At 43.9% G+C, this 14,367-nt stretch overlaps 1 protein-coding gene across 1 annotated transcript in view; it reads left to right on the forward strand.

Moving 5' to 3' along the window:
• LOC138481018 (sodium- and chloride-dependent neutral and basic amino acid transporter B(0+)-like) overlaps nucleotides 1-14,063 on the forward strand; it is a 401,144-nt gene extending 387,081 nt beyond the window's left edge. Inside the window, exon 14 of the mRNA XM_069612865.1 lies at nucleotides 12,913-14,063. Within this exon, the coding sequence (XP_069468966.1) occupies nucleotides 12,913-13,077 (165 nt within the window). The 3' untranslated portion in view covers nucleotides 13,078-14,063. The remainder of the gene's footprint in view (nucleotides 1-12,912) is intronic.
• The last annotated feature ends 304 nt before the right edge of the window (nucleotides 14,064-14,367 follow it).

The following is a 14,367-nucleotide window of genomic DNA, read 5'->3' on the forward strand; positions in this document are numbered from 1 at the left end:
CGATTTTAAAGTGTCGATTTTGTGCAAAACAAATGTTCAAGTATTTAATAGAGGAATGGATTAGTGTTCTTGGCCCACGAAGGATACATGTTTATACATGTATATACGTCGAATTGAGGACGGCAATTTCCGAGGCAATGAAAGCGCGTTTTTGACATTTCCTTCTTCGCAAGTAGCACATGGCTCCCTAGGTCTGGGAACTGGTCATCTATCAGATGCTCTCAATGGCATAACACTAGCCCCAGGTAGATTTAAATGTGAGGGGCAGTGGGGAAAAAAATGTAGTTTAGATATAGATGGAAAGGAATGGGGAAGGGTTTGGCAGTGATGGCTGAATAGTTCTATTTTTTTTTTAAGTAGCATCACTAACACAAACTACATACTTAATACGCATACAAATGTTATGGACCCACTTGTGGCTAGGTATAGCCAAACCATTGATAAATGTTGGTTCTCTTAAAATAACAAGTTTGGTGCAGCACATGCTTTGTCTTCTCCCACCATTCAAAATACTGCAAATATATCTAGAAGCAAGATGTTGAATATTGGACCCTCTGTAACTAGGGAGTAGTCCTACCCTATAGAATTTAAAAGTTTGCAAAGTAATTTAAATGCAACCTTCGTTTAAACCCTTGTGAAAACACGTCTAAGTGGGACATTCAGCATTTTATCCCTTACGCAAGCTACTTGTGAAAACACATAGATATTCTAAATGTAGTTATACACTTTTTTATTATTTGGCTGATATGCTAACTTTTTTTACTTTTTTTAAAGAAAACAATCAATGCAGTACAAAGTTTTACAATGTAAGAAACAGCAGCCTGTTAATTTCAAGGCATAATGAATGCACTACAATATGCGAAAACCAACTCATAAGGTGATCAGAGCATCATAAGAACAAATTAAATGAACACACATGCAAAAAACAACTCGTGAGGTAATCAGAGTGTCATGAGAACAAATTAAATGAACACAGAGTAGTAACTGATTTAGTGAATTGGAGACTTAGATTAAGGGTCTCCTGTGCCCGGCTGGAATATGACCTCGTGTTTGATCTATGTCAAAATGTCATGTTAGAAATATAGGTGCAGACATAGTTGTCGGCCCAGGGAGATGTGGGCAAAGGTGCTGCAGATGTTTCGGCTAGGAAGATGGAAGCCTTCTTCTAGGGCCATGAGAGTCAGGTCACTCTAGAGCCGGGAGCACCGTAAAGTGCTTGCAAGTGTGGAGTTGCAGCTTGGCGGGAAGTAAAAAGGAGGTCCAAGGTCAGACTCCAGGCAAATGGGTAGACAGGGCCTGGTTGTGGGAGAGAGGCCCTGATGGGGGCGAGGATCCTCCGGACTGTCTCACAGGTTTAGAGCAGTGACTGAGGGCTTGACCCCTGAGAGCCAAAGTGTAGTAGGCTAAGAACTGAAGTGAGGACCAATGGTTGGCAATCCATGGAGGGACCGTCTGGCTGTGTGGAGGCAAGTAGTGGAGCATAAGCACCCTGTAACCTAGTGGTGCTGCGGGTCGAGGCAAACGTCCTCTGGCAGAGCAGAGCCCACACTGACTCTCTGAATATTGGACCTTCAACTACCTTTAAAAGGGTTCATTGTGTCCACAGAGGTTTGTGTTGCGGTGGTCCACCCAAACCACCCCACAGCATCCAATGACATAAATATCATAATCACCAATTGGAAAACCCCAAAGGTCACCATGAAATAACTTGAGGAAGCTGGTGTGCCAATGCAGGCACTGTAAATACTACTGGATGTTACTGGATGCTGCATCTCCTCTGCACGTGGATGCCAGTACATTTTCTCACCTAAACCGTTTATGTAAAGATCAGGTCATCCCATTGTGCCTTCCCAGAGCTACTAGAAGATGGGTTTCCATTGCTACTAAACAGACTAAAGTTGCGTGTCTCTGGATCTGTGAGAGGTTAGGGATGGAATTTGTCCTGGCATGTTAGCTTAATATTTCCTACAATATCAACATGCCAAGCTGGTGCTTGAATATATATTATGGAATGTGGGCCTCTTTGCTCCATCAGATGACCTTAATTTGTGTACATGCAGATAACTGATCTATGTACATTGCTTAGCAACAAGATCAGCAATTCTCCCAACATACCAGTCATTGATGTTCTCCTCGTATGTCCATGCAAACTCTACTACTTATAACTATTTGTCCCTTTTCACATCAGAATTGTCACTGGTGTTACCCGCACAAGCTTTTATCACTGCCCACCTCTTCCTTTATCTCCCTCAGTTTTACCTTTCCTCTCCATCAGAGCAACTCCAAATCTATGCACCATATCTTTTCCTCTCTTGCATCAGTAGTTGAGTCAACAAATGTCGATTTTTGAATAGATGATATAGTATACTTATGCTCTGCATTCAATTGTGCCTCTTTTGAAATGGATGGTGGATTATCATGCCTCTTTTTCACATTAATGTCCTTAATCACTCAGCATGCTGTCGTAACATGGCATAAGTAATGCAAATATTGTTCTTAGATTTCTGTACTCTGTCAGGGCCTTTGATATGACCATGTTAAGGGACCAAGGGATTTGGGGGGGTTCCCTGTCCTCGGCTTTCAGATATGGTAGGAGCCATATGTGTCAATTGGCACCCTTTTCTCTGACCCATTGCCTATAACCCTCTGTCATGGACAGGTCTCTTTTTCTGTTCAGGGAACATGATGACCAGCATGCACCAGACTAAGAAATTATTCTGGGATTCAATACAAAGTAAAGGAAAACTGGGACTGCAAGTACCACAATGAAACTGGGCCAATGGGCAAGACCTGACCGGGAGTAGGAGGAATTAACTTATTACCCAAATGCAAATGGACTGAGCTTCCCCCTTCAGAAACTGAATGCAAGACCAAATACCCACCCCAGCAACCCTATACAGGCTACAGGGGAGCAATGGGGCAGCATCAGAAAAACTGGCACTGATAAGGGACTTCATGGGAACAGGAGAGACCCAGGGACACTCACAACACTCTGTTTCAAAAGAGAACTCAATAAGGACAGAGGAACATCTGACCGCATGGCTGACTGGAGGAAAACGGAGACTGAAAAGTGTGTTGCATAGAGGGCTTTTTGAAGACTTCCAGAGGCAGTTCTGGCCTCATAGGTATAGCTCAGAAAGAGATTGGTTTGGGGAGCCACTGATCCAAGAAACCATGGGAGCCATAGGGCACTCCTAGGAAGGAAGGTGACGGTTATTGAAAGTCAGCAGATTCAGTTGAAAGTGAAAGGTGTACAGTGAGAAGAGTAGTAGGTGGGCCAAGAGACCAATGAGGAGGGTGTAGCAGGTGGAGGAGTAGTTGGAGGAGACTGTTGGAGTGCTTCAAGAGATTGAAGGTAAGATGCTGGGACTGAGAGGGTGGTACCAATGTGGTTGTGAGTGAGTGAGTGTGATGAATCCGATGGACTCATCCTGTTTTCCCAGCAGTGGCGTCCTCCCATGTGGCCATAGGATGGCAGCCGCTACCTGATCCTGACCCTGAGGGTGGCTGCATGAGGGAGGATCACATGGGAAAGACAACCTCTAGGGATATATCCTGACTTGATTGGGTGAGATGTGGTATCCCCCTTTTCTCATTCAGGATTTATTCCCCATTTGCAACAATCTAATGGTCCATTGTGGTGTCTTCCCCCTTTTCCCCATGGAGAGTACTGAAAAGATTTGGTGACATCCCAAAAGCCAACTCTCAAATAACCAGCCTTGTAAAATTATGAAAGACACTTTTCCCAGCTCCACATACTCGTCCTCCAAACATAGTTTGCCTTTAAAACCTATTTCAAACATTTATACAGTATTCTCAGAAATGTACTACTGTTCCCACAACCCCCACAACACTGGGATGAGGAAGAGGAGGGGAGTAATGATGATCACTTCCCACTGTCAGCAGTCTAGTCCTTCCCCACATCCTATTGGCCAAAGCCAATAAAAAAGGAGAAAAGACTCAGAAAGGGTGAGAGAGTTCCTCCCTGGAGGGCCTGGCTCTAGGAATCCTGTGCTGGAGAAGGAAGGGCTGTGTACTGTTGTGCCAAGAGAGGAAAGTGGGAACCTTTGCCTCCAAACTACCCGTAGGGACCCAGAAAGCACAGGATGTGGCAAGGAAGCCAGTCTACCCTCTCCAGGAAGAAGGGGAACCCCTTGGAAGCAGCAGAATGCCACAGCCCAGAAGAGACTGCACTCTCCCTCACTAAGGGGAAGCAAAAGTAAGTCAGTTTCATTGGCCAAATGTGGGTACGCCTATTGAAGTTTGTGGGAGGAGGTCTGAGGGACTTTGCTGGTGTGAGAGGGCCTAGCCTCTCAGCTGCTGCTTTTGAGAAGATGTTGTCGTACCTCTCTGTGTGGTGTGTGGTTCCTATGATCAGAGACCGGTGTGGAGGAGCCAAGGTGCGTGCCAGCAAGAAGGCAGAGAAACTTTACATGAGCAGGACGTGCTGCAGACACACCAGGAATCAAGTGGATATTCCTGGGCATTTGGCCACCAGAGAAAGCAACGCTGTGCTTACAGGCACCTGAAGGAAGGCGGGCATGCTGATGAGAAGCCACAAGAGGAACCGGAATGACGTGGAGGCTGTCCAGAGTGAAAAGCGTGCAGCAAAGCCTCACCGCGTAAGAGCAAATTGGACCGAAGATGCCACACAGAGCTGGTGAGACAACCCAAGCAAAGTGGGCACCCCGGGATGTTTCGGTGGCCGCGCCAAACTCAATTTGTAAACTTTAAAGCCACATAAATAGATACATTAAGGAACTTGTTTGCAAACCAAGAAGGGATATTTCAATTGTTAGCCCCAGCTATGTATGGGGATACAGATTTGGGGAAAGCCCAGGGTGAATGTTGAAACAAAGAAGATACATGCAACTGTGGAATTAAAAGAGGAACTGTTTGCTTATTCATGTGAGAAGACCTGGCAGGGGAGTAAACCAGGTAGTGACAAGTGCATAAGAAGTCCTGGCAAGGGAGTATACAGGCAGCTGCAAACCTATAGGAAGTCCCAAGAAAGGACTGTGCTTTTTGAATCAAAGAAGGAACCTTTGAAAGAAGGACTACAAGGCTAAGGAACTTTGTAACAAAAAAGATCGCTGTTCGTCAAGAAAGATACCAAGAAGTCTTAGACCAAGAAAACAAATTCCTTTTACCTTGGAGAACTTTTATGTTGGAGATGTTCTATTTTTCCTTTATGAATTTGTTTTGCAAACACCACATGTTAAAGACATTCCCCTTTTCACCTTATGATTCGGTTTGAAGTGTGAGGGTCATGATAGCACGTTTGGACACAAGGACAGTTTTGATTTTGACATCCTGAAATGGACAGATCCTTTTTTTTGGTTTTAGGTAGGGAAATTCTTCTTAGGGCAGGGTCAGAGAGGCATTTTCCCAACCCATTTTTGTTAATAAAAGTCTTTAACACAAAAATGGCAACTTTGTGTCTGTCTTTCAGTTCTGACTCCTCACATGTGTGAGTGGAAGACTGAAGAAAGGGGGATTTGGAGAGAGAAGAAGGGGGAGACCAAAAGTAGGTGTGAAATAGACTGGGGGTGTTAGGTGTCAAGAGGGGAGTGAGAGGCATTAGCCTAGAGGCAAGCAGAAACAGGGGTAGAGTTGGGAATGGCGAGTTTTGTGGATCGTAAAAAGCAGAAGGGAGTTGGCAGACAGAGACAGGATATGAGGGGGGGGTAGCTGCAAGACCAGTGGGTGGCATATGGGAAAAGAGAAAGGGAGATGTAACACCAGTATATGGAGAGGAGATACATCAGTTGAAGGGTGGAAGCAGACGGGAGAGAGCAATATGACCCAGTTATGGAGTGTGCAGAAATAGGGAGAGAGAGAGAGAGAGAGAGAGAGAGAGAGAGATAGAGACAAGCGAGTGAGATGAAGGATAACCCATTTGCCATTGGGAGAAGGGTGCCAGGACAACCAGACTGCCCCGTTAGTCTCCATACTAAGTCCCAGAGAGAGTCCGATAGATACGGCTGCAGGCTTTGGGCCTTGCTAGAGCAGGGAGAGGAGTACACAGTAGCCATGGCTGGAATAAATCAATCTTGGAACCGGTGAGGGTGGAGTAGGGACCCTGGGCTAGTGAGATGGAAGCCCCTTTAAAGGGTGAAGAAAGAAGTACTGGTACCATCCCTAAACCATGATCCCCCAGAGCTTCGTGTACCTATTTTAAAAATAAAAGTTAAAAACATAGTGGGTGTTGTTGTGAGATTCATTAAGCACCTTGTCACAAGTGGTGGCCATGTGAGATCATTTAGACCCCACAAGGGGAGGGCAGAGTTACACACCTCTCTGAAAAAAGATACAGCAGCCAATCAGAAGCAGTGAAGTTCTGTACCACAGCTGCTACTGACTCCCTTGGCAGGGAAGTTTGGGAACTGAAAGTGGGGGTGAGTTTTTCAGATTAGGGAACTCTTTCTGAGACAGGGGAAACAGAGGAGCATGCAGCCTTGGCAGAGGATACACACACCAAGATGGTGCAACATATTAGAGAGGCCAGCCTAGGGACACGCCAGAGGGCTACAGTACGCCCAAGATAGTGGGAGTGGACTCTAAGCAATCCCTGGCACACCCGCCTTCCAGCAGTGGAGAGACACCAGCCCCAGTGACAAGGAGGAGAAAGAGTTAGAGGTCCCATTCAAGCAGTCCAAGGAACAGAGTAGGACCTGGACCCAGAGCACCAGAAAGGCTGAACCTGCTCCAACAGCCATGGAAGACCTGCTGAGGACCTTAGTTGAGGGCCAACTGATGATGAACTGCCAACCCCAGAAGAAGCTGACGGCCCTTCATGGTGCTCTTGCAAAGAGAATGGGGAACCCTTTAGTAGGACCAGGAGTGTTCCAAAATCTGGGAGATGGAGAATACCCAGCAGCCTTCTTTGTAGACATTGTGTGGATCACTGAGACAGCTGAATTGTTCAGAGACTGTTGGCTAGATACATGGCACCACTACTTATAGGTGAAGCTCAACAGGCTTTTTAGACCCTGAACTCCAAAGGGAATAGCCCATATAATGAAATAAAAAGAGGTCTTCTAGTGTAGGGCATGAACAGAAACATTATTGAATGAGACTGAGGAATGAGACTGGGGAATCTACAGCTGTCTAACTGAACCAGGGTTATTGTTAATACATGGATGTGGCTGAAAACTGAAGACATATAACACACATAAACATATGTTCATATTTGGGCAATTCCCCTACTCTTTGCCCATTTCTATAGACTCCATGAACTCACATTGGAAGAAACGATTCAAACAGCTAACACCTATCAGTGAGCCATGTGCCAGCGAGAGCCATCTATGAATTCTAGGAAACCATGTGAGACATGGGTTAAAGTAAGAGGTCATTAATTTTTGGTGCCCAGCCCTTAACTAATCGCAAGCGAAAAGAAGAAGAAATATTTCTCCACCCAAGAGGACAGGGTAAGACCTTGTATTACCCCAGGCCAGATATAGGAATCCGCTACTATGCCCTTGGTAAGCAAGGCACCATTGCCTGATTCTTTCCAGAACAATAATAAAGAGCAAATGGATGTTGGGCTGCCATGAACGGAGCCAAGGAATTTTACCATTGAGAGGTAGATACAGATCAGGGGAGAGAGAAACAGGTGAGGAAAGATACCTCTCCAAATTGTTCTCAGAAGGGAAGGAAACACCAGAGGTAGCAACATGGCCCCTTTATTCAATAGGAGATAAGAAAGTCCACATTCCTGTGAACATACAAGGCAGAGAAGCCTGGCCATGGTGGATTATGAGGCCAACACAATGCCATTCAAGTGGACTTAGTCAGAAGGGAAAAAATAGCTAGCAGGGGCCTCTCAAGAATTAATCATGTTGTTCTAATACACAGGTTCAAGGTACGTTTCGTCTAACTATTAGCATCTGAATCCAGCTTCTTAAACATTTTCCTTACATTCAAGTCAGCAATCATTCTCAAATTCATAACAATGTACACACTCAAATACTTGACACCTCCCTTCTGAGCACTTGGTGCCCTAGGCCACACCATCCCTCTTATTGAAGTTTCCTGATATCAGTAGGACCTCCAATTTAGCCCAGTTTATTTTGTGGCTAGACACTTTGCCAAATTCAGATAAGACCTCTCTCAGCGAATCACACCATATAACCTGGTTAATCAACAGGAGCAACATGCCACAGCATCTATCTATATAAATAAAAATGTAAATAATTGTTTGTTCAAATTCTTAAATCTCTGAATTTTCTTCACCGATTGCTTTGAAATTTTAACACAATGTTGCATTTGAATACACGCGTGTTTTTATATACCTACTATATATAGATGTCACACCTGTGACAGGTAAAAACATGTTTTGTGGGAAAAACAGCACCACCTGTTGGACGTAAAAGCAATACACGCTATATCAAATATTTTACATTTTTGGGGAAAAACAGCGCCATCTGTTGGATGTAAAAGCAACACACGCTATACCAAATATTTTACGTTTTTTGGGAAAAAACAGTGGCATCTGTTGGATGAAAAATCAACACACGCTATACTAAATATTTAAGATTCCATTTTAGTGTTTCCGAATTAGAATGGCTCAAATACGTGCCGAGGAAGCAGCAGAGCGACGTGCAGCCAGACTTAAGGATGCACGGTTGCAAGCATGGCAATCGCATTCTGCAGCTTCAGATCTGTTTCGTTATGAGCAGAATTAACACAACAGGCTGAGAGTGGCTTAAAGACTTCAACGGGAAACAGTAGATCAGCGTCAAACACGACTCCGTGCTCAGCAATCACGCAATTACAATCGCCTTTCATTCCGTTACAACCCAGCTGATGATCATAGTTTGAGTCATCATGTTCTCATCAGCACTATGATTGAAGTGTGTCCTTATTGCAAGGCTCTGAAATTTAATGGAGAAACGAAAGTAATGTGTTGCGCCGCCAGAAAAATTAAAATGCCTCAACTTGGAGAACCGCCAGAGGCATTAAAAACTTTGCTCCCAAGAGGAGTCTGATCCATGAAGATGGATAAATGGGGGCATAAAAACTGGACTACAAGTAAGGAGGGAATGGAACTGCAGTCTCTGCCTCCGCCACTGGCACCACTGAGAGGGGGAAAGACTATATACCTGACTCCTGGATTATGGGAGGGAGAGGTTGAGGGGAGGGGGTTGTTTTGCGCTTTCTCTTGTCTTTCTTTTCCATTTAACCAGACTGAGCCACAGCAACGCGTGGCCGGATACAGCTAGTACATTATAGATTTATGTATCTGTTCCCCTGCATGTAATCCCTGTTACGGCATCATTTTGTCTGATGTAGGCTGCTAGAGGACCTGAGGCAATATCAGAAAGTAATGCTGAAACCAGGCAACATTGCTGTGTGCTGCTTCTAATCTGAAACTTCTCTGATATTACGTATTTGGCCCAATCCCTTTACACCTTTATACCCATATGGCACAATAACTCTCCCACTTTGTTTGGAATCTTGTATGCTTAGGTGTGGGCATGTTTAAAGACTCTGGGCCTCATCACGAGTCTGGTGGTAACCGTTAAATGCGGCGGTAGTGCTATTACCACCACATTTAAGGGTCCACCAGATCATGGCTTTGGCGGATTTCCCCCCAGCTCGCGGCTGGGGGGAAAGCTGCTGCAAAATTGCTGTTTTTCAGCGCGATTACCGCCGGCGGGAAATCCGCCAGCAGTAATAGCGCGAATTTTCCCCATTGGGCCCAATGGGGAATGAGGAATTCCTGAATGGGCCCAATTGGGAATGGACAATAACCCTTCCACCAAACCCGTGATCTGGCGCTAATAGCGCCCGGGGATTTGGCGGTAGGGCTATTAGCGCCGACGCTAATAGCGCCGGCGTTACCGCCCAACTCGCGATGAGGCCCATTATCATGGATTGCTATCCTTTCCAAAAGTCCTTCAAGATCTGGGGTCTAATATGTTAGACAAATGTTGATAGAATGCTATGTACAAGCTGTCCAAACCCAGTGATTTAGTCACCTTAAGCTGTACCAGTGGTGCTGTAACTTCTTAAAGGAAAATGTTGCTCTTCCACATATGGAGCCTTACTCTACAGTAGATTGATGATGGCAAAGAGCAAGGATCTCCAAGTATCACAGTATCCTCTGCATACAAGAACCAGTAAACAGGCTGAAATCCATCACTGCCTTCCTTTGCCATAACACAGGAATCTACCACAATCAATGAGCACATTAACTGGTGTGCTTCACTCATGTATCCTTTTTATCCATCATGACAAAAGCCCACCCCATTGTCCTCTTGTTCCAATACAATTCTTCATGTGCACATCACCCATCAAGGCATATTTTTCGGAGCTTTCCACACCTCCAAAGTTCTACTTTTAATTTATATTATACATGGCTCAACTGATCAGCTTCACTCAAACCTTGGCTTTGAAGGCCTCCCATACTATGTGTAGTTCATCTGCAACAATGCTGATTTTGAAAATAAAGGACCCATTAATCCTCTTAAGGTTACAATTACAATTTAGGAACCATGAACGTGAAGTCCATACCTTCATACTCCAGCTCGATGACTCCTTCCTACCATCTTCCATCCGCAAATGTTCCTTATCTGGGAAACCTCTTTCCTGCATCTCCATAAGTTGCATATTATTTGGCAATGTTGCAAAGGCTAAGAGGAGATCCATTCTGGAGTTGAAGTCATGAACCTGCGAGTAAAAATAGCACCTCATCCATTGGGTGATGGGTGCTTAAATATCAACTAGCTCATTCAAGCGCATTAACTACCTGTGAGGTGTGCTCATAACAGACTGAAATGTGCATGTCACAGCTGCAATGTTATGATTTCATGATTGTGCAATTGACATTATGCCCGCGACGTGTGAAACATCCATTACACAAACAAGAAAGTGAAAGGTGGATTCGATAACTGGTGGGAGGGGATGAGTGAGCAAGGGTGGGAGCAAATGGCCTTAGGAGTCAAAGGGGATGCGAGTAGGAGTTTTGGGTAAGGAGGAGGGTGCTTGAGAAGGGACAATTCAAGAGGAGAGTTGGGGAAAAGGAGGCAGTGGTGAGGGGATGTGTGTTCTAGGTGTCCCCCTCAGAGGGTGAGGAGTGGTAAAGGAAGGTAGGTTGGGAGATTGGAGAGAATGAGAAATCCATTTGGTAACTCCCATTGCCTAAAGAACAGAGCACAGTGAGAGTTTCATGCTGGCTACATTTCAACCTCTAAATAGTGGAACCTATCTGATAGTTCTTCAGTTATACATTGGCAGATTTCAATAAACCTACACTACCATAGCAACTATTGGTGTTACGGATTATTAGCCAAAATATAACTATCATTTAAATACCATCCAGCCCACTTTTCAACAATGTTACTAATAGTTTTTTTCAGAACCTTCAGTATTGTAGTTGTCCACTTTTTAAATTGTGTACAACATATTTGGGGTATGTGATATTTTGTGATTTTTAAACACAAATATTTAATCGATGGTTGGTTCATGATAGCAAGTAAACATTGACTAGTGACACCAGCTTTGCTAATGGTTTGGAAACCTCATTACAAGTATGCCCCGTTAGAAAGATATGGCGTCATGGTACTATTGCCCCTTTCCGCAGCATTGTGTATTCCATTATTCCCAATGGGTGCATTAAGTCCATATTCTACAATGCCCAGTCGGCACTGTAAAACTAAATTACACAGTTATCGAGCAATGTCAGAGTCCAGAATAATGTACAATTGCCACACATGGCCATTATGCCAATTAGCAAAGGAAGCTCAGATTCTTGCATACACAGGCATCATGTTAAGTCTGGATTCCATTGGCAAAGCCAGCTGACTATTTACATATCCTGAAGTGCCTACTTAGCACAGTAAAGCCAGATTCCATAGGCCCAGTTATCATAGCACAGATTTCCGTACGCCCATTTAGACCAGTAATGGCCTTTCCTCTAAGGATCAGGAGAGCCGCTAACTGGGAATGCAATGGGTGACAGGCAGTAGGCGAGCATTGTCACTGTACCTTTTGTTCTGATTTGTTTCTGAAGCACAGGGTCACAGTAATTCTATTCCTGCTTTGCTGTGTGTGAAGATTGATTTACTGTAATCGGTATTGGAATTTGTAAAAGTGCCCTGGGTAGCAGCCAGGGCAAGGCTTCAACTATTCTGTGTGGAAGAATGCACTACAGGTAGCATACATTACACCATTCGGTCCAGACAAAAAAAAGGTAAGGATAGTTAGACTCAAAGAGCAGGATATCTAGATGACTGCATTACTTTTTGAATTTTAAAAGTGAAAACTTTCTTTAAAGAGCTGTGAACCCCCCAACTGAAGCAGAAGTACTGTTCCACCAGAATATGTTTAAGATAGATATTGCTCTTGCCCAGTGGTCTTCAAACATTTTTATGCTGAAGAATAAAACCAACTATTTTGCATAATTTAATTCTCAGCTGTTTCAATTAAACCCAGAGGTTCACTAGCACAAATGAAATCTTTGGTTAGAGAGTGCATGTTGTATGCCCTTGAGTGTTCCTTTGCCATGCGTGTTCTATGTTCCTTGCGCCATCCACCAAATCGCAGCAGCTCTAAGGGTGATGTTCCCCCTCTTAAGTGAGGCCAAACTATATTGCATTAAATTGGTGGGCTACCACATATGCATGGTGCAGGCATCCGGCCAGAAAGATGTAAACTGTGTCCACCCTTCTAAACTGCAATTTGCTATCTGCAATAAGTGAAAAGTGCTACCAGAAAGCAACCCAATCTGATACTGGGGAAAGACTGAAATAATGGCTCACTAGGTTGATCAGTCCACATTGGTGCCACATAATGTAGTTATGTGTGTGCTAATAGCAATACAGTTGAATTCCAGCCATAGTTTGAATTATTCAGTAGCGAAACGCATGACACTATAAGTAATGAGAAATATATTTTGCTTTTTTACAGCGTATTGTAAAGTGTTGTAGACCAGCAGCAAACTGGGGACCAGTGTTGCCACAAAATCGAGGGGAACGATACAAACATATGCAAGATACCCCTGCCCCGGATGCTAAAGATTTGGAGCTACCAACAGTTGTTGGCAGTGACAACCCTTCGTTTCAGACTGAATGAAGATTTTTTGTAATTTTTGTAATTTTGTTTTAAGTTTATTACGTGACAAACAAGAGCTGGTCTGAGGGTGTGAAGGTCCATCATACCTCACAGGCATTAATAATTCTGAAATTTTATAAGAACAACCCGAGGCCTTCCTGGATGTTCTCCATACACCTAATAACTGGTCCCTGTGCTGTAAAAACAACTGTCATAGAAAAAACGTCCTCTCCTTTTGTGTACGTTGGAACAGTAGCAAGAAGAAATAAAAACAACATAGGATACTTTTTTTCCGGATTTAGTACCTGAGACTGAAACGCAGAGACACTTGGAAAAAAAGTGATCACGGCTGGGAAGCAAGCTCAGTTGTGAAGGTCTTTAACGGCGTACACTGAACATCTGAGTTTAACTGAAATGTATCATACAGTTCTTTCTTAGGAAGGCATTCAGAACCAGGCAGGGAAAGATCTAAAATTCCCAAGAGCATACAGAGGAAACCCATAAGAAGGACTGTTTACTTTTTGGGAACTACTTACCAATAGGATTTTGGCATCATTCAGAAAAGGCAGTCCTAATGCATCTCTATGCTGAACAACAAGCAGCCAGACCCTAGAAATGATTGTCATTGTAAATTCAAAATAAATACTCCATGTATATGAAAGTGGTTCGTTGGCAGTTCTCCTTTGCTGTAAAATGGATATCCCAAGAGATGCACTTTTTGGGGGGATTAACAACAGACTGCACCATCAACCTCATTTTAACCCGGCAATTTGTTGCAGCTGCAGGTCTTATTGCTGTTTTGGTTTCATTGGTGTTTTGAGTAAGATCCTGTCTGTCATTATCCGTGCAAATGTATTCCAAAACTGTTTTTACCAGTCTTGCCGAAAAGTGTGCTATTTCTGAAGCCAGTGTTAATTAACACCAGTATTAACAAAATACTATTTGCAGTATTGAAATACCACTGATTGTAATGACATACCACTGTGAACAAATAAAGAAAAATCAAAAAGAAATACTATGAGTGATCAAAACCACACTTGCTAAAACAGCTTCACGTGTCCCATGGTAGCATACAACATTAGCAATAAGGACTACATTGGTAGCAAAAATCAAACTACTACAGCCACAGGACGACTACCCACCCACCGCCTGAAAGGAGATTGCAGACCACAGAGAACAGTCCATGTTTGTGCAGAGAATAAAAGGCATCACTGCATCACATGTCCAAGGAGATTAGCATGTGTGCCATTCTCTCAGGGACGTCATTTGGGGGACGCCAGGGGTCATTGCCGTGACTACTGTGCCCCCCCA

Source organism: Ambystoma mexicanum, chromosome 5p, assembly GCF_040938575.1.
Source record: "Ambystoma mexicanum isolate Mex_15411 chromosome 5p, UKY_AmexF1_1, whole genome shotgun sequence".
Lineage (NCBI taxonomy): Eukaryota > Metazoa > Chordata > Amphibia > Caudata > Ambystomatidae > Ambystoma > Ambystoma mexicanum.